This window comes from Bombus fervidus, chromosome 12 (assembly GCF_041682495.2).
Source record: "Bombus fervidus isolate BK054 chromosome 12, iyBomFerv1, whole genome shotgun sequence".
In the NCBI taxonomy this organism is placed as follows: domain Eukaryota; kingdom Metazoa; phylum Arthropoda; class Insecta; order Hymenoptera; family Apidae; genus Bombus; species Bombus fervidus.
In genome coordinates, this window is record NC_091528.1 from 10525174 (window position 1) to 10545931 (window position 20758).

General features: G+C 42.7%; 1 protein-coding gene and 2 long non-coding RNA genes across 5 annotated transcripts; 2 read left to right on the forward strand and 1 right to left on the reverse strand.

Annotated features, from left to right (window-relative positions):
* The first annotated feature begins 738 nt into the window (after nucleotides 1–738).
* LOC139992686 (uncharacterized) lies at nucleotides 739–2883 on the forward strand. The gene is made up of 2 exons (XR_011801178.1): nucleotides 739–794; nucleotides 2717–2883. It is a non-coding gene; the product is annotated as an uncharacterized lncRNA (long non-coding RNA).
* On the reverse strand, nucleotides 2162–6858 carry LOC139992683 (uncharacterized). The gene is made up of 2 exons (XR_011801175.2): nucleotides 5934–6858; nucleotides 2162–3253 (listed from the first exon to the last, which is right to left on the reverse strand). It is a non-coding gene; the product is annotated as an uncharacterized lncRNA (long non-coding RNA).
* Nucleotides 6859–13297: 6439 nt separating this feature from the next.
* On the forward strand, nucleotides 13298–20069 carry LOC139992684 (uncharacterized). 3 transcript variants are annotated; one of them, XM_074111986.1, is made up of 3 exons: nucleotides 13298–13945; nucleotides 15589–15847; nucleotides 18816–20069. In XM_074111986.1, exons 2-3 carry the CDS (start codon nucleotides 15645–15647, stop codon nucleotides 19006–19008), a joined length of 396 nt encoding a protein of 131 aa, XP_073968087.1. In that variant the 5' UTR covers nucleotides 13298–13945; nucleotides 15589–15644; the 3' UTR covers nucleotides 19009–20069. The 3 variants fall into 3 exon arrangements, with proteins under 3 accessions (XP_073968087.1, XP_073968088.1, XP_073968086.1); XM_074111987.1 differs by lacking the exon at nucleotides 13298–13945 and having other exon boundaries at nucleotides 15432–15847; nucleotides 18135–20069; XM_074111985.1 differs by lacking the exon at nucleotides 13298–13945 and having other exon boundaries at nucleotides 15432–15847.
* Nucleotides 20070–20758: the final 689 nt, after the last annotated feature.

A 20758-nucleotide genomic window follows, 5' to 3' on the forward strand; every position in this document is an offset into this window, starting at 1 on the left:
TTTTTCGCGTTGAATTTACGCGCCGACGTTAGTCCTCTCGTCCAACGCCGATCGTAGATACCGTTCAGAGACCCTTCGTCCTCCTCTTCCTCCTCCTCCTCCTTATTATACGTCGTCGGTACGTTTCTTCGTTTCCAAGGCATTCATTTTCTTTAACCAACCTCCTTTCGTATTTCCTTTTCGCCTTTGCTTTTATCCGTGCACTTGTTTCTGCGTGCACGTCGATTCGCTAAGCGCTGAATGCTTAGGCTCTGTGCGAGACGAGAGATTTTCTTCTCGTGCGATGTCCGCGACAGGCGCATGGCACGTTGGTAATCGTATTATAGTTACGTAAGACGGAACGCTTCTATTTTTCGTATAAAGATCGAAGGAGAAAAATATCGGTTGAATAAAAAGATTAGAAATTCTCAGAACCGACAATACGATTATCGTTACCGCGGCTCGTACGTCTACGTTCGTATATTTCTCTGGGATTACATTTTTTCTCATCTGAATTACGCGCTTAAAGGTAAAAGTAGGTCGATGTGAAAAGGGTCAATCGACACGAGACGACACGTCGTCACGACAGTAATTTCTTTTCGATCCGCTACAATTTACTCGTTTTTTTCCTTTTTCGAGTTCACGTTCGAATTTTGTGTTTTTTTTTTTCCCCCTCAAACTCTTTCTAGCACGTACGTATATGGTAACGAAGGACCGACGCCTAAACGTCCAAAGAGGAGAAGAGAGAAAGCGATCGTCGACGAGAGTTTCGATGGTTTCCGAGGCATCTCAAGTACGAGATCCACTCGAGAATGGTACGTGCTCGACAAACTCGAAACAATCTGTTGTTACATGCACAGAATGATCTCGATATTTATCATTTTAAAAACTTTATGACTCGCAATTCGACACGAGCGTCGTGCTCGTTTATCGAACGGAACGTAAATTTTATACCAACTGTTAGATCGCAGACAAATTTTTTTAGAAAAAGCAAGAAGCTACGTATTTGGAGTATCGTACGATAGAAACGATGAGTAGGGCTCCGCAGTTTTCTATTGCAAATTACAATAAAAAGTTCGCCACGATAGCCGTGGAACGCGATAAACCCAGTGCCGACTGAGACTAATTGCTACTCCGATTGCAATGTCCTCGGTTATTATTGTAATTTATAACTTTGGATCATTCGTTCGCGCGATCCATCGTTCGATGCAACATCGGTTGCAACATTCGAAGGTACGTGCACCATCGACCAAGATATCGGAAGAACGAAAGTGAAAAATTAGGCCACGCGCTGTTTTTCCGTCGCTCAATTGCTTTCTCATCGTTCCAACTGAGAAATCGACATGCTTCGTTACGATTACTGTTACAGCATGATTTTTGCTATACACAGACTCACGAAAGTATTCCAATACATCTTTTTTTTTTTTTCTTTATTTTATTTGGGAGAATTTTACAATCAATTCTCATTGAGAATTATAAGCAAATTATTCTGGCATGGTACTGTAACTTGGACAATAAGTGTTTATAGTATATGTTTAATTCTAATGTTTAAATCTAGTCGTAGAGTAGTTGGGTAACTAATGGGTTTTGGTGGACCAGTACATCACGAACTTATTATACTTTTTTTTTTTTATTTGCGTTTATTTTACAATCAATTCTCGTTAGAGAATTTTAAGTAAATTTATCTGGCGCGGTACTATGACATGGTTAATAAGTGTTTATAGTATGTTTGATTCTATTTGAATCTAGTGCTTAGGTCTAAGGTCTTTTTTTTTTTATTGATTATTTGTTTAAATTTTTACAATTTGTCCAGAAGGACATTTGGTAAAATATTATAGCTTAGAGAATAAAAATATAGCATGTGGATGGTTACCCCCAGCGGGGTTCCATAGGTCTAAGGTGTAATGTCTTTTTAGCCTGCGGATCTGTTCCGACGTGTCGAGTAGTTGAATAATTAGAGAGTTTTGGTGGTTGTTAACTCTTGTGCTATGTCTATTGCTGAATTTGGATAATTCTTCTTTGACTGTGGGTATCTCGAGGTCGTGACGTATCGTTTCGTTGGTGACGTACCAAGGTGCGTTTATTAGGGATCTTAAGGTTTTCGATTGGAATCGTTGATCCCATAACTGGATAGCATAGGTCCAAACAGGTTTTAATATGGCTTTGTATAGTGTAAATTTACTTTGCGTGTTTAAGTTGGAACGTCGGTCGATGAGCCAGTAGAATTTTTGAAATTTTGCTTTGAATTGTTTAGTTGTATCTAAGATGTGTTGTATTACACGTGTCGTAGAAAACATCTTAAAATTTCATTAACGTTATTTCCATACTCGACGACTGTTATGAAAATATATACAGAAGTTACGAGAGATGGTATCCCGCTGGGGGTAGCCATCCACACGTTATTTAGCAATTAAGCTAGAAAAATTTACCGAATGTCCAGCTGGACAAATTGTAAAGTACAAATTAAATAATAATGAAAAAAAAAATAAAGTTACAAGAGATATTTAGTGGAACCACGTCTAATACGTTTTAAATAAATGCGATTTAAAATTGAGCGGTATATCAAAAAACTGAAATCTTCTTGTCACGATATTACGTTAAACAAAATTCTTGCAACGTGGAATACATGGATCCCTTCATTTACCTAAGATTTTATAATCTCGATACAAAATTTCATACGAGGTAATAATTTACTGGTTTCTTAATGATATTCGGGTAGCTTTTTTCCTTTAAGTAGCCTAATACTTGTAAATAGGGATGTACGTGTATTGAACTGACCACCCGCGCGCGACTGGATCGAAGAGGAATCGACGACGAGTGGACCAGCGGAAAGAAAGACGAAAAGGAAGGGACGTTGAAGAAGAAGAAGAAGACGCAGAAGAAGAAGAACCGTAGGAGGAAGTTTTTGCTCGGTACACATGTGGCTAGCGGCGATTCGGCTGTGATAAAAGCTCGGCCCGTTGCTCGTGCCTCGCGGCCTCGCGAGACCAACGACGCCGGCCAACATACATACTGGAACAGCGGCCGGACGAGAAAAGGCCTTCTTCGGCAAGTTGAGCGAATCGCGTGTGCGATGGTGCGCACATCCGCGCCACGAAAGAACGAGATAGAGCCGAGGATCGAGATGTGTCGCGCGTTACGCACGTGCGCTACCCTTCGATCCTTCTTCCTCTCGTTGCCTCCACTCAGCGCCCTTTACAATCCCTGGTCGCTGGTCATCGAATTAGAACCATTGAAAACTTTCCATCCTCGTCCATTCTGTCAAAAGCGAGATCTGATAACAAAGTGAATTATTACGGCCTTTTTTTTGTATTAGTTATTATGAAATTTTATTTTATTGAATACATTGTACGAATTGTACCATAGTTTGACTATGTGTACTATGTTTCTTTTTTATTTGGTAGAATTTTCACAATCAATTCTCATTGAGAATTATAAGTAAATGATTCTGGCGTGGTACTGTAACTTGGATAATAAGTGTTCATCGTATATGTTTGAAACTAGTTGAATCTAATGTTTAAATCTAAATGGTAATGCCTTTTTAGCCTGCGCATCTGATCCGTCGTGTCAAGTAAGATGTGTACCCTGTTTTGTTTTTATTTGGTAGACTTTTCACAATCAATTCTCATTGAGAATTATAAGTAAATGATTCTGGCGTGGTACTATATCTTGGATAATAAGTGTTCATCGTATATGTTTGAAACTAGTTGAATCTAATGTTTAAATCTAAATGGTAATGTCTTTTTAGCCTGCGCATCTGATCCGTCGTGTCAAGTAAGATGTGTACCCTGTTTCTTTTTTATTTGGTAGAATTTTCACAGTCAATTCTCATTGAGAATTATAAGTAAATGATTCTGGCGTGGTACTGTAACTTGGATAATAAGTGTTCATCGTATATGTTTGAAACTAGTTGAATCTAATGTTTAAATCTAAATGGTAATGTCTTTTTAGCCTGCTGATCTGATCCGTCGTGTCAAGTAAGATGTGTACCCTGTTTTGTTTTTATTTGGTAGACTTTTCATAATTAATTCTCATTGAGAATTATAAGTAAATGACTCTGACGTGGTACTATATCTTGGATAATAAGTGTTCATCGTATATGTTTGAAACTAGTTGAATCTAATGTTTAAATCTAAATGGTAATGTCTTTTTAGCCTGCGCATCTGATCCGTCGTGTCAAGTAAGATGTGTACCCTGTTTCTTTTTTATTTGGTAGAATTTTCACAGTCAATTCTCATTGAGAATTATAAGTAAATGATTCTGGCGTGGTACTGTAACTTGGATAATAAGTGTTCATCGTATATGTTTGAAACTAGTTGAATCTAATGTTTAAATCTAAATGGTAATGTCTTTTTAGCCTGCTGATCTGATCCGTCGTGTCAAGTAAGATGTGTACCCTGTTTTGTTTTTATTTGGTAGACTTTTCATAATTAATTCTCATTGAGAATTATAAGTAAATGACTCTGACGTGGTACTATATCTTGGATAATAAGTGTTCATCGTATATGTTTGAAACTAGTTGAATCTAATGTTTAAATCTAAATGGTAATGTCTTTTTAGCCTGCGCATCTGATCCGTCGTGTCAAGTAAGATGTGTACCCTGTTTTTTTTTTTATTTGGTAGACCTTTCACAATTAATTCTCATTGAGAATTATAAGTAAATGACTCTGGCGTGGTACTGTAACTTGGATAATAAGTGTTCATCGTATATGTTTGAAACTAGTTGAATCTAATGTTTAAATCTAAATGGTAATGTCTTTTTAGCCTGCGCATCTGATCCGTCGTGTCAAGTAAGATGTGTACCCTGTTTTTTTTTTATTTGGTAGACTTTTCACAATCAATTCTCATTGAGAATTATAAGTAAATGACTCTGGCGTGGTACTGTAACTTGGATACTAAGTGTTCATCGTATATGTTTGAAACTAGTTGAATCTAATGTTTAAATCTAAATGGTAATGTCTTTTTAGCTTGCTGATCTGATCCGTCGTGTCAAGTAAGATGTGTACCCTGTTTTTTTTTTATTTGGTAGACCTTTCACAATCAATTCTCATTGAGAATTATAAGTAAATGATTCTGGCGTGGTACTGTAACTTGGATAATAAGTGTTCATCGTATATGTTTGAAACTAGTTGAATCTAATGTTTAAATCTAAATGGTAATGTCTTTTTAGACTGCGCATCTGATCCGTCGTGTCAAGTAAGACGTGTACCCTGTTTTTTTTTCTTTTTTATTTGGGAAAATTTTCACAATCAATTCTCATTGAGAATTATAAGTAAAATGTGTACCATGTGACGCGAAGTTTTACATAGAGCGCGACAACGTTAATTTCAAATGGCGAGTTTGTTTCTGAAGAATTAAAAGTGCCGAAACTCTTTTCATTTCGACGCGAAAGAAAGTGAAATTTGATTTCGTAATATCAACCCTCGAGATTGTGGAAATCTCTGGGGAATGTTACAAGTGGGTGCAAGGATTTACGAGTTTTCCAGAAAATCGCGGGTCGACGTTTTTACGACATCGTTCAACGTTCTCGCTCGTAAAATTCTAGCTGTTGGTCGCGTCGATACGTTTGTAGCCGATAACAACCAGACCTCGATTAAACGAGTGGTCGATTTTAAATAGTTATTTCCGTTCTCTCTCTCTTCGTTTATTTTTTTCTTTTTTCCTCGGTTTTCTTTCCTTCGCGTTTCTTTCTCAAGGATATACATCCTTGCGAGTGAAATTCTTCAGCTATATTTTCTATCGTTCTGTTAAAATAAAACGTCCGTAACTATTACGTGGACGATTATATTTCTGCTCCAGTTCGTTATAATTTATTTAATAAAGCGATTCGATTGAACAAAAACAAACGATAGTTTCGAATCTTTAAATTCTACCGAGTGGTAGATCGCCAATTTCGAGTATGAGAGATCTACAAAGCTTCGTTGATATTTATCGTTTAATATCGAATTACTCACCGATTGGATTTACGATCGAAGATGGTGGTCGAACGTGGCGCTGTGGGTCAGCGCAACTGCTCGTAAAAGACCAGTGACTTGTTTCGTCTAATAGCTCAAAACATTGTCGGCCCCGCGTAGCTGCCACCGCCTTTACGCTCTCCTCGATAAATTTTCTCGCGGTCCTGTCAAAATAACGTCGGACCGGACCAAGAGAGAAAGAAGGAAGGAGAATAAATCTCGCGTGATTTCGTGGCCGTCGAAGCACGCCGGCCACAAGTTTATCGACTCGAAACACGAGAACGACCATGTCCCGTCTCGTGGCCCAATTTGCCAAGGATTTCTTTTACGAGCCACCGCTCGAGTCGCTGAGAAGAAATAAAGAAAAAGTAGCGAAACTCGCTCCTTCTCGTAGATCCGTAACAAAATGGACTTAGGTTGGCCAGTCTATGACTGCATCGAATATCGTTCTACGTCCAAGGACACGTGGATGCGTGTGCACGGTTGTTTTATTGCACCGATGATCACGACGAACCTGAAAGAAACGCCAGACGGTGAGAGAACGATTTCTCTATTGGCTTCGATACACAAGTTTCAACGAGCTATGCTCGCTACACCGTGGGCCTAAATTCGAGATACGAAGCAAGTCTAACGAGAGGAGATTCTTTGGCTCCGAATAAAACAAAAATTAAGAATAACAAGATACTTTTAGAAGCTTTAGCTTCGAGAAGCTGTTGGATTTGAAAATTCGTCAAGTATGATCGGTCAAGTTCCAACTAGACGGCAGTTTACTTCGCTTGTATCGCGAATTCAGGCCCACGCTCTACTGTATGAAAACGGTATTTGTACAGATACCACTTAAGAGCTAGCATATCGAGTTTCGTGCGATCTGGTAGTATCTTCGTACGACTAGAAGAATGCTAATACTATGAAAATGAAAGACGAAACGAAAGAAAGACCAAGGTACGTGCAAATAATTTTCGTAGCCACCGTGTATTACGTGGTCACCTGGTGGTAAACTCGATCTGTAGGAACAAAGTGGAGAAAGAAAAGGGGTTAAATTCCGGTGATCGAGCTGGAGAACACTCTGGTCGTCCTTTCCCCGAGCTGTCAGGAATATGACGCGCTAAGAGGGTCGAAAGCAACCCATCGTCTAAGAGTCATGACGGTGTAGATGACTGTTAGGACGGATACCATCTCTAGAATCTAGAGTTTCTTTTCTCTCTTTCTCGCTCTCGTCTGGCTGCGTTCTCTCAAAATTCCACGGCTGCAGCTCGAACGTTTGGTTTTTCTTAAGTTCGGTTCGTTTGACACTTGATAGCGCTCGAGCATGCATACATAGCCGGCCGCATAGCACGATGCGTTCCGAGTTCGCGCGGGATAGCCTGCTGCTGCTGCAGCACTCGCGAGCCATCTTCTTTCGTTTCTTCTGCCTTCCCTTCTTTCTTCGCTTCCGCTTCTCTAGTTTCTTCGGCCTCTCCGCGAGAAGTCGTTTCTTGCCGTTGCTTCTTCGTTCGATACCATCTTCCCGTTTGATAAATCACTACCGGAAATTCCGACAAAAAACCACGTTGCTTGTTCGTGCTCTAGATACTCGATCGACGGCCCAGCAGCCTGCATCCGCTTGTTTCCTCGAGAAAACCACGAAAACAGGCCACGCTCGTCCGATTTTTCTTCGTCTTCGAACAAAACATCGATGCTCTTACCAGATGAAATTTGCCTCGGTGGCGAGATAAAGCGGGTCCGAAATATTAACTCGCCGATTCAAGGATATACAGTTAGTCATGAAAATCTTCTAAAAATAGATGTACAACGTATACATTGAACACATCTTTATGTAAATCTTTATGTACGTATCACAGATTTTCTTTGGCGAGGTCACCGGGCTGTTTTCTTTTTAGTCTTCTTTCTATCAGAGGTTCGCTCGCTTCGGTGGCCACCTGGTTTGGACGCGTCGTCGTTCTTTCCTCGTACTTTTCTGCGTACCTGCCGATTGCTTCTTTGACCGTTGGTATTTTTAAGTCTTTGCGTATATCCTCGTTTCTGACGTACCATTGGACGTTGACTATCGTTCTCAGTATCTTCGATCGTAGCGACTCTAGTTTATTTAAGTGGCTCATTGCCGCTGTCTCTCATCGCGGTATTCCGTACGTCCAAATTGGTTTTATTATCGTTTTGTAGATTTTTAGTTTATTTTCTATGCCGAGTTTAGAGTTTCGACCACTTAGCCAGTACATCTGTCTTCCTCTTATCCGTATTTTGTCTAGAATTCACTTAGTATGTTGTTCGCGTGTAAGTTGCGCGTCCAAGTAGAGTCTTAGGTATTTAACTTCCTTCGTTTGTGTCACGCGCGTGCCATTCAATTGGATATTTCGTGGTTATATCACGGATGATCGACGAATTTGGGTCGATCTCGTGGCATCGTAGGAATTTATCTAGTTTAAACCGATCATTTTCAGTCCTGGTTTTCTCCTCGTTTTTCCAACCACCGTACCAGATATATCGTTGTACGATCGTTGCAGTTTCCACGAACATGGCAATATCGATTGGAAAGATCGAGCAATTTTTTCCCTCATAGTCTTCCATCTTTTCCTCTCCTCTTGTAGTCGTTTTCTCCTCGATGAATCATAAATTTCGAGACGCGCGCCGTGAAGCGCGTGCTGCGACGTGCAATGCTCGCGAGACAGAGGCTCCTTTGTGCGTACAATTTATTTATCCGTCAACAATTACACCCCGAGACGGTGAATGAAGAAGGCACGCGATCTCCGTGATTCGATCGTTTCCAAGATCCGAGAGGAACGCGCGTTTCCTGTCCCATCCTCGTTGCGTCTCTCCTGCGATGTATTTCAGCGACTTCCAAACAAAATCAGCTTTCACAATGATCTCAGAATCAAATCTATCTGTCAAATCATTGTGAAAACCAGTTTCGTCTTTTACAGTAGTTTTATGCGCGTCGAACGATGATCGCTGTTGTCGACTACCTGTTTGCAAGGAAACAAAATCGACGATTTCCCTGTGCTTTGTCCTATAGCGAGTTGTTAGCAGCGAGTGAAACGTAATTATCATCGAAAAGATCATTACGAGACCTCGGGGATATTCATGCAAATTAGAATTTCTACGATTAAACGAGTAGGTAAGTATCATAGTTGGAATATTCTATACATTTGTCTATGTTACTTGAAAATTCGCAGTCTAATAATCATGGCTACGTGCTAATAACGAACAAACTTTCTACGAAATATGTCGATATTCGAAGAACAGCCGACGATCTAGCTTTTCTGCTTGATCATTCAGTTTCCAGCGGTATTACGAATTGATACAACCGAGTAGAGCTGTTGACTCGCTTATGTTACGTCTAAAACAAATAAGATTAATGTTACTATCTTCTGACGATCTTTGTTCCACGCTGAAGATCAGTGGTACAATCTACGGTTCGCAGTTTCTTCGTTAAGTTAATTAAATTCTATACACTGGTACGATATTTTAAATTTTTGTCTGAAACTGAATTAGTAGATTGCGCGCGTTGTTGCAAATACGTTTTTCCTTCTACGTTCTTCCAAAAAATTGTCCGATTCTTAGCCAGGCTAAGCATCATTGATTAAAGAAGCCTTGTATTTTTCAGACCGCACAACATTTCCATTATCGTGGAATGCGATAGCGCGGCTCATTAATAACGAGGCCGCGATGACGGAGAAATCGTAAATCCATACAGGAGCTAGAGCCGGCCGAGTTCTTTTTCTTTTTCCTTTTTTTCTTTCTTTCCTTTTTGCAAGCTCACGCTAATAACCGAACGTGAGGATCAATCGACGTATACTATTTTGCACGTGCGTTATCGGCGAGTCGATAACGCGTTGACGGTTACACCAGGCCCTGATAAAGATACGACGTGACCCTGCGACCCCATGACGATTCCGTGGAACCGGACGAGACGAAGGAAAAGAGCCCTGGACGATCGCGAAAGTATAGACGGCAAACAACGACGAGAGTGACCCTGAGAAATTCGTGTTGTAGGATCTCAACGACCGATGATATTTCTCCGCTCTTCTGTTTGCATAAAGTCACGAGTTTAACAGATACGAAATTGACGAAGATATACGACGTACGATATCGTAACGATTCGTAACACTGTATAGATTCGTTGCTGGTTACGCGTATCCTATCGAATCCTTCCGAGAACCGTTTTGTCGTTTTTCTTTTATCTAATTAACGCGATGCGATCACGAGACGCGCTCCTTCTCGTTCAGCCGGTCGTAAAAGTTAACGAGCAAGGTTCGCCACAATATCGCAACATAACCGATTGCTGAAGGTCTTTGCGCACAAGTTTGAGCAACGGCTTATTAGACGAATAAGCAAAATTTCGTTCTATCTTTCGATCATCGTTGGTTGCATCGAAATTCCCTCTAGATCGAAGGAAAAGTGTATCGGAGTTATTTTTTTTTTTTTTTTTTATACTTGAATGTGTCGTTTTCCATCAACTTTCGTAAAAAATATAAAGTACCGACACGGTAGACAATCACGTTATCGACCAGTGGTTTCCAAGTTGTTTTACTAAACGAAGGTATAGGTGGTAGTCGTTCGTACTCACTGTTGCTTCGCCAATGACGCGATCTTCGTTACCAACGGTGTTCTACTTTATCTACCGTTGGGAAACGCAACGTTCGAAAGCAAACGCGTTCCCACATAGAATGAAACGTGCTGCTACAGTTTTCCGCCTACCGTATACGTCATTCCCGACATAGCGACAAGGAGGAGATACAATTTCCCTTGAAAATATCGCGATATTTCCCTGTTGAAAGTTTAGCGAACGAAAGTAATTTTTGAAATTTCATCGATTATTACGTCGCGGTAGGTTTTTTCCACTGAAAAAGAGCGGTGGTGGGAAAAAGGATTCGAAGAAACGGAGCGAAGGCTATCACGCGACAGGGCGTAGTAAGAGGAAGAGAGGCATAAAAGTCATTCAGTCCACTGTCCAACCATTGATAGAGGCGACGAAGCGAGGTCAGCTATTTGTACGCGTGACAGACCCCTCCAGAGAATCTCGCGTGCAGATGTGGATCGAGGTACACGAGCATACATGTACGCATGTATGCACGCGTACATCACACGCATCGTCGATCAGCGTGCGTTTTATCCAGGCTGTGAAAATTCTTTTCAAAATTACGATATATCACACCGACGCGAATCCTCGGATTAAAAAATCCCAGGAAACACGTATTATACAATCCTTTCTACAATCTCTTTTATAATTCGCAATAATATATTTGTCTGCCTTTATGTCCGTTCCTTCTGCGAAAAAGCCATTCGATTTACGGCAAATGGCTGACTTTTCCATTCCATTCGAGCAATAATCAAAATGACGCCGTGCAAACGCTCTTACGTAACTACGCGTTATAGTCGAAAAATATTACAAGATCGGTTATGCGCGTATACGCGCAACGAAGGAATCGGCACGCAGCTCTTTTGTTCGATCATTATCAACGCATCATCGAAATCACGTACTTACGTAGTAGAAAACTTTTTCCATGCAGGAGTGGCGCGGGGAACACCTTGACAAGGCTGCCACTCTTGGAATTCGTTTCTCCCTCGGCATTCCGACGAAGTGCGTAATTGAACGAGCGAAACAGCGCATCGCGGTGAATAAGCGTGGACAATGAGCGAGACGGAGAACCGAGGAGCAACTAGTCGAGAGGAATATTACGCGGGATGAAACGAGTGAAAAGGAGTGTCGAGAAAAGCAGGAACGATTATGTGTGCGATACGAAAGGAGGGCAAATTCGAAGCATCGCGAACGAGGATCGCTTTAGCACGGTATACAGGATGTTCCGGTATTGACGGTACACAATCGGCAAGAAGGTGATCCAAGAAGGTGGAAAAAAGATTTTGTTCGCGAGACCACGCTATCGAGACTTTAGCTTCGTATCCGAGAAAAATCGTATTTGAAAATTTGTCAAAAGTATTGGAACTTGACTAATATCGGCCTGGATGGAAGCGAAGAATCGACAAGAATTTGTTCTACGTGTGGAAATAAGTAAAACATGTGGATAATAAACAATACTTTTCGTAGGATGTTTCGTTTGCGAGGAAATGAAACTCGAACCAACCCAATTCTTAATCAAACGCGGAGAAAATTCCACTTTCTTTAAAACCAGGCTTTCAAAGTCAGTTTTCTCGAAAATCAAGCCTGAAATGAAAAAAAATGTAGATAATAAACAATACTTTTCGTTTGCGAGAAAACGAAACACGAAACTTGATGATCGAGCACGCGCAAACCGACCCAATTCTTAATCGAACGCGGAGAAAATTCCACTAGGTTTTCAAAGTCAGTTTTCTCGAAAATCAAGCCTGAAATGAAAAAAAATGTAGATAATAAACGATACTTTTCGTAGGATGTTTCGTTTGCGAGAAAACGAAACTCGAAACTTGATCGAACACGCGCGAACCGACCCAATTCTTAATCGAACGCGGAGAAAATTCCATTAGGTTTTCAAAGTCAGTTTTCTCGAAAATCAAGCCTGAAATGAAAACAAAATGTAGATAATAAACGATACTTTTCGTAGGATGTTTCGTTTGCGAGAAAACGAAACTCGAAACTTGATCGAACACGCGCGAACCGACCCAATTCTTAATCGAACGCGGAGAAAATTCCACTAGGTTTTCAAAGTCAGTTTTCTCGAAAATCAAGACTGAAATGAAAAAAAATATAGATAATAAACGATGCTTTTCGTAGGATGTTTCGTTTGCGAGAAAAAGAAACTCGAAACTTGATCGAACACGCGCGAACCGACCCAATTCTTAATCGAACGCGGAGAAAATTCCATCAGGTTTTCAAAGTCAGTTTTCTCGAAAATCAAGCCTGAAATGAAAAAAAATGTAGATAATAAACGATACTTTTCGTAGGATGTTTCGTTTGCGAGAAAACGAAACTCGAAACTTGATCGAACACGCGCGAACCGACCCAATTCTTAATCGAACGCGGAGAAAATTCCACTAGGTTTTCAAAGTCAGTTTTTTCAAAAATCAAGCCTGAAATGAAAAAAAATGTAGATAATAAACGATACTTTTCGTAGGATGTTTCGTTTGCGAGAAAACGAAACTCGAAACTTGATCGAACACGCGCGAACCGACCCAATTCTTAATCGAACGCGGAGAAAATTCCACTAGGTTTTCAAAGTCAGTTTTCTCGAAAATCAAGACTGAAATGAAAAAAAATATAGATAATAAACGATACTTCTCGTAGGATGTTTCGTTTGCGAGAAAACGAAACTCGAAACTTGATCGAACACGCGCGAACCGACCCAATTCTTAATCGACCGCGGAGAAAATTCCACTTTCTTTAAAACCAGGCTTTCAAAGTCAGTTTTCTCGAAAATCAAGTCCGAAATGATTTGCAAGCCTGAAATAAAAAAAAAAAAAAAAAGTATTCTATATTTTCGATCCATTTCTTAAATATGGAACCAGCCCCTGCTCGATTCTACCATCAATACTGGAACACCCTGTGTATAGCTTTCTAGTCGGGCTTACAAGGTCGACCGTTCACCGTTCCACGAAATTCGCGACACGTTCTAACGTAGCGACGGTATCGGTGAGGAATGGCAGCTCGTTCCGTGGCACAGGAAGCTCGTCATGGAATCGAGCGTTAAATACGCTCGGTACGCCGATCGAAGTAGTTGGCTATCGAGAGAGGCAAGGAAGGAGAAAGAGGGCCACGAGACGAAACGTCGGCAGAGGTTGCTGAACTTTCTACGAACGATTAGCGCGCGCGCACGATGGCATCGTTCGAATCGGTAGTTTAGCCAGAAAACGGAGCTTCCAGGGCATATTGTCACGTAACGCGCGCCCGTGGAAGTCGAACAGCATTCCCTTCGCGTGGTCGTTGCTCCTACTTTCGCGGATTCATCGTCGTACCGCTTTCAAGTTCACCGATCGTCCGAAACTTTCGACGCGTGATCCTGCGTCTATTAAGCTGCGTCCTCACCGAGCCAACCAACGACCAACAACTTTTTCTCGCCTGCTGTTGCTGCATGTTGCAAACGGTAGGTAGCCGACTCTCGGAAGCCTGCGATCAACTCCGTCATTTTCTAACTTTCTCAGTTTCATCATCTGCAAACGTGATTACATGGTATTAAACTTCTCAAAGAAACAAATTATTTACAAACTATCTTTATAAACGTATTTATCGCAAAAAAAAAAAAAAAAGAAAAAATAACACAGATAAAGATAAATTCCAGTTCAGTACTCGCTTTCTTTTCTTTTAAATTATGGAGTTAATCGATGTAGCTGTCAAAGCGATATTTGTTCTTGGTAACGTAGCAAGTTGTCTACGCGCGAATGCGTTGTGAAACAGTGGAGAAACTATACGAACGTTTGTTTCTTTATTTTCCTTTGATCTTTGTCGAAACAGGCAACAGGTAGTAACCCCTTTTGTTATGGAGTACGGAAACGCGAAGAAACAAAGAAGATCGGGCAACGATCGGCAACTTTTTCACCGAGTATGGCACATGGACGAGAAGTTTTTCGTTGCTGCTTCGGCGAGCAAACAGCTTGAAAAGATACGAAGAGACACCGCGCGATAAACAATAATTTTTTCAGAAAATATGGGACATGGACAAAAGGTTCCTTGTTGTTGAGGACTTTAGAATGCCATCCAATGGACCATCGACTCCTTTCCCTTTTGCTTTCTCTTCGTTTCTCATTTCGGACCGATTATAGCCGATGAAAGACAAAACGCGGATGGATAGTAAAGCATCGTGAAAAAAGATGGACAATGTCGTAGCAGATGGAGGACCGCGTGGGCCGTGCGATTCCGCGACACTCGGCTACGTGGATCGCGTCATCCTTCTATTCTCGGATCGTCTAATTGTTCTAATTAAGAGGATTGCAGCTCTGGAATAACTCGACGAGTTTATATTTGTCCATGGACGCAGATGCGAGCGAAACGTGTTAACGGGTTGAAGAACGAGGAGTAGCAACGGCTGAGACCATCGAAATGAAACCGTTGCCGAGACGAAGATGGACGACGCGATGTTCTACCTTTGATCGTTTACGCTTTACATCTCCCGGCACCGACCTCCTTTTGCGAAGTTGGTTGAAAAGCCGTGGACTACGTTTAGACCGGAGATCTTTCTCGAGTGCTCTCGGGACTCTGATCCGGTTGGCAACTGGAGAGAAAACGAGGGAGGAAGAGCGAAAAAGAGGGAAGAGGAGGAAGAGCAGCGAAGAAAGAGGATGAAACGATAAAGTCGAGAAGACGAAGTCGAATCGAGGAGGTAGGAGACTAAGGGGAGAAGCGAGTCAACGAAGTAGGCATTTACGAAAATATAGGACACATGCATAATTTTTCGAATACAGTAGTCCTGCACGGTACAGTGTACGGTAGACGGTAGATATAATGGAAACTCGCCAATTTCCTCCACTGTCCACTGTTACTTTGTTCGTATAACAAAAGTTCGTGCTCGGATAAGTGAATCGAACCGGCAAAAGTTAAAGTTAAAAATCAATTTCGTTCCAATAGATGCAGTCCTGATGGGTTGACGATTCAACGACCACGATTTGTCCATAGACGATCGTTCTGAAATTCTGAAATAACAAAATCGGTATCGGGCAGTAAATAAGAAAGTGAGAAGAAGCGATAGATAGCGGCAGGTAGGTAACGGTGGATGCAATTTTTATCGAACAGATAGGCGAGATGTGTGTAAAGACGAGGCAGTCGGAGCAACGGAGCGAGAGCAACGAATGAAAGGAGTGGGCAAAGAAACTAAGGCGAACGGAGACGAAAACGGAGAGAAAGACGAGGACGAAGATGAAAAGGAAAATGAAGATGAAGAGCGAACGACTGACGAAGACTCCTCTGGCGAAGAAGTAGGAGGAAGAGTAGAAGGAGAAGGAGAACGACCACCTATACAAGGACCTACGCGGCCAGTGGGAATGGAATGCAGGTACGAGTCCAGTCGGCGACTTTACTCTTGCCTCCTCACCTCCTGATCAGCCTCCTTCACCTTTTCGTTCTTTTCTTCTTCCTCCTCTTCTCTTCTTTCTTCTCTTTTCTCCTCTCTTCTCGATGCCTCTACTAGGGAGCAGACCCGCTGCTCACCGAATCACCGTCGTGTTCCACCTACCGGCTTCACCACCTACTACTACTCTGCAGCTCGTACCACTTCTACCATTCTATACCGCTACTACTAATAATGATATCACCGCCGCTATTGTCACTGTCATCTGCCCCGATGCGGTCTTTTGCATCTACTCACAAGCTAGTTATTAATTCTCATGTTATAATCATTTTGGATCGCGATCGTTTGCCGACCAAGTATCCTAGTTTTTCTATCATTACTATATCGTACTGTATATACGTAAATATAATGTACGACCATTGTATGTAATCGCGATAGTCGAGTCTCGTTACAGTGCGCTAACGATACTTTTTAACGTTACGTATGAAACTCGTGATATATTCATTGTCGATTGTCGCGTCAATTTTCGAAAAATTCATTGGGTGTTTAGCAGAATGTAGCAGAAACCGATGGTAAAAGGAAATATATAGACGGAATGTGGGAATAGAAAACGACGGAGTTTTTCTTTTTTTCTTTTTTACAAGGAAAGCGTGAAACTGACGCGTGAAAGCGGGACGACGATAATTCGAGATCGAATTTGGCGATTAGGGTCGATCACCCAGCAGCGGTGGCGGTGGAAAGGGTCTGCAAGTGGAATGCGGTCGACGCGAGGCCCTGCCGTGGGAGACAGCCGAACGACTACACTGACTTACTAGTACATACATCCGGATTCGTTGTTGACCATGCGATTCGTTGATTTATCAACCTAGACGACTCTTCTATTCTCGGCTAATCAACTCCGTTCCTTCTTAATTTCTTCGTTTTATCGCGTAAATACACGATTAATATTCAATTCTCAAGAGAGTAATGTACGGCTTGCTCGTACAAGTTGGTTTATCGCGAGAAAATGACACAAATTATTATTTGTAAATTCTAGAGTAAATTTAAAAGGCTTGTAAACGAGTCCGCTGTTAACATCCTCGTTTCCTTGTCCTCTTCGATTCTATCTTCACGAGGCTCGTGTCGAATTACGAGAAGGCATGAAAGCGGTATGATCGTTCGAAGATGGATTCGTCGTCGATATCGTCGAGTGTAGTGGAAGTACGCCACGGGTATCATCGTGCGAACGACGCACGGAATACCAAACGAACGCGGCGTAGAAACGATAGGAAACTTCGGTTGGCCGCGGTTAGCACGGTTGCTCGACTTTGCTATTCTCTTGTTACTATTCGCTCTGCTGGACTTTGTCTCGGTCTATAGAATCTACGCGAATAGACGAGGAACATTAAGGATCTCGATCTCGATCGAATATCGAGAAATACCGATGCTTCCGCCGTTCAAGGTGGCAAGACGAGCGGTCATCGTTTCAAGGTTACGAATACCGATGTCCGTCGCCATTATAATATGATAATTCGCATCGATGATTCTTCGATGAATAATGGAGGACTAGTGGCGTCGTGTGCGTTATGTCATTGTCAATCTTGGCGCGTTACGATACACAGGAACCGCTTCATAATAGAGCAGCCACGATTCGCGTTTCCCGACGTTTCCTCGTTTCGTTTTCGCGTCCGATTTATCGCCGTTACCTTGAATCCCAAATCGCTGTCCTGGATCGTTTTTCGCGTTTGATCGGAAAGAAAGAAGATCGTTGCTTTGTTTTCAACGGATTCTGCGCGTGATTTAGAATCTCGCGGTTTTGCGAGTCAATTGCGATCGAGCTGGATAGCGTTCTTCCGATTTTTGCGCGCGTTTCTTTGCGGTTCTTGTTGAAAGGCAAATATTTTCTCGCGAAATAGTTCTCGTGGTCGACCGTGTTCAACGAAGCTTGTTCCTTGCAAACACGAATTTCCAGCAGGAATTCTCGATAGTTCATACGGACCATTGAATTTGGATTGAGGATGAACGCGGAGGAATTGGAACGGTCATGGCAGACCTTTAGGTATTTTCGAGGTTGTCGATTCTAAACGAGCGATCAGAATCTTCTCGCATAATTGTCAAATATCCATGCGCGATAGTGACAAGTTTGGAAATCAACCGACAATAATAAACAACGAGACTTATAAATATTGTACTGATATTGTATTGATAAATTTCGTACAAGAAGATGTAGACGTCGTGTCGTTCTTTAACCAAAAATGTCTATAATCGAACGGTGAATGTAAGTGAATTTCAGATAAATTTCAGGGAGAAGCGAAAGAACGAGAATGAATTCGATGATAAGTATTGGCGAACGAAAAGCAGACCAACGGATGGTCAATTGCAGGTGCAACGCAGTCCTCGCGAGTTCCACACGCTTTTCTATATCTATACGTGTATACGTCCATGTGCATAGAAACGTGCACGCGTATACGTAGAACGACCATAGTCTCAGCGTGGGACCAAAGCGACTCAAAAAGTCGCACGCCGTGCAGAGGCTCTCAGGCAACGAACGCGGCGAACTTGAATGCGGCTCGCGAATGGAGAGACGAACCGCGGCTTCCACGAAATCTTCAATGCACCTTTCAACCGTGGGCTCGACCGTTTGAAAGAGTTTGCCTCCCCACGTCTTCTATCTTCGATCCATCGACGAACTCGCAGCCTGCGACGAGAGAAACCGGCTACGCAAATTTTCAGTTCTCTTTGGTCAACTACGTTTCAAACTTCTCGCGATTGTCCACCGGCAAAAACCGTTTTGACCCTGTGAAACTAACTTCTAAACGCTCCATCTTCTTCCCTTTCGATTCGTAACTTCGGGAGAGAGGGTCTGGTTTCTGAATATTGAAAACATCGTCGTGATCTCGCTGGATGAGTTTCAGAGGGACACAATGGATGCTGGTTTGAATCGTTGTAGTCATGCTCGTCGTCGTGATTATAGCCGATGCGGTTGTCTACGCAACGGTATAATTCGTCGTAACGAGAGCAGCAGCTGGTGTTCCTGTCCAGGTGAAGAAAAAGGAGCGAGTGGAAGAAAAGAAAAAAAGAAGGGAGGGGGAAAGAGAGACGGAAGAATGAAAGAAAAGACGGAAGCGGACGCGGCAGAGGAGAGGAGCGAAAACAGCGAACTCTGAGAGAGCGCTTCTCAGGCTTTTCCGCTCGCATTCCCACTCGCGTTCGGTCTAATCGCGATGAAGAAAGAAGGTAGTTGGGGGCCGTGGGTCCGAAAAAGAGAGCTCGGGATGGGCACGTGTCTCGAACAGGACATCTGCCTCTAAAAAGGACCCACTGTTACGTCCCTATTATATCGTTTACCTTAGCAGCGAACCGCGTCCCATCCCTTCCTTTCGCGTTCTTCGTCTTCCTTTCCCTTGCTCCGAGAGAGCGCGTCTAAGACGAGCAGCTGCCCTTTTCCCTCGTAAACCGGACTACACACCTGCCCTTCTTCCAGTGTTAGGAGGGTGACCGTTAACCAACTCCGAGGTAATCGTCGTTTCACCATACGAAAGTGAAAAACCGTTACTGTGAAATCTTTGCAGATAGTCGGGTCGTTTGCGAGAGAAAGAAGAAAGGAAGAAAGAAAGAAAGAAAGAAAGAAAGAAAGAAAAAGAAATCTGCGCGGCGAAGAAGGTCGGAATAGACGAACGGATGGACGAGAGCGGAAGAGCGTTCCAGACGACTCGATATAACGGCGCCTACCGGAAGGAGCCGCGGATGATCGGTGCCCGGTAGTCTTGTCGAGCTAAAACAGCACGCGCGACCGTTTTAAATGCAGTAGGCGTGCACGAGACTGGTGGAATCGGCAGCGGCGAATTGGCCAGCGGCTTTCGAGGATGGTCAGCGATTGTAGGTGACGGAATGTAACGAGCGTCGCGGTGCTTCTATTTCTGCGCGTCGGACGTCGACCTGCAGACGGCTCCCAGACTACACGCGTTAATAACCACCACGATGGACCTCGGAGAGAAACGAGCCGCGTCTGTCTCGATCCATAAACACGTGCCTAGATCTTTCCGCGTATTACGAGCTTCGCGAAAACTGGGTCGTCCACTCGGTCTGACTACGAAACATCGTTTCTACTGTACGGCGCCCCGCTATTCGACTAAATCCTCGACGGAGCGGATTCAAAAATATACCGACCAGAGTCGACAGTTAGACGCGACGGATCGCAGGATCGGTTCTTAGAAGGCATACCTTGCTTCTGGCACGCGTATACTCGCGCGACTCTCTATCAACTGCGTGGAACGTGGGTTTAAACGGCTAACAGAATATCTCAGCCAAACGTTTCCTACGACTTTCTATCCGAGATCTGCAACAGAAAGGAAAACAATCTCTGTAGGTGTAGGTGTACGGCCAATCGAAGGTAAAAAAGCAGGTCAAAATCGATCGTCGTGTATCGGAAGGGAGAGCGAGGTCGAGAGAGTTTCACCGAAGGGAAGGTTCGAAAGGGGCGGCACTGTCGTCATCGGCATTCTAACCAAGCTCGTCCGCTTTTAAATGAACGACCCCTCGACAACGAAATCGTTTGCGTACGCGCTTATGCGTATGCATGTATCGCACGAACGTGCATACGGACGAATACCTTCTAGGTACGAAAGGAAGCCAACTTCCTTCCTACGTTCGATGTCACGCGCACCACCGTTTATATAATCCATCCTGTGACGTCAGGCTGTTTAATCCATTCATTACTGGATCATTGCGCGCTCTCTCTCTCTTTTTCTGCGCTATGTAGCAGCGTGTATCAGAGCGGAGGGAGAAACGACAAAGAACGCATCCGATATTGAATGATTCGTCAGAAAATTTGTCAAATATATTTCCACGTGTACTCGTATACTCTACGCGAGTATACGAACATATGTATGGTGTAATTCGATTAAAAACCTGATA

Coding starts and splice junctions, on each gene's coding strand:
- LOC139992684 (XM_074111986.1), top strand. CDS start 15,645: ATGAAAGGAGTGGGCAAAGAAACTAAGGCGAACGGAGACGAAAACGGA. Junction 15,848..18,815: donor CCAGTGGGAATGGAATGCAG/GTACGAGTCCAG, acceptor TCGTGATTATAG/CCGATGCGGTTGTCTACGCA.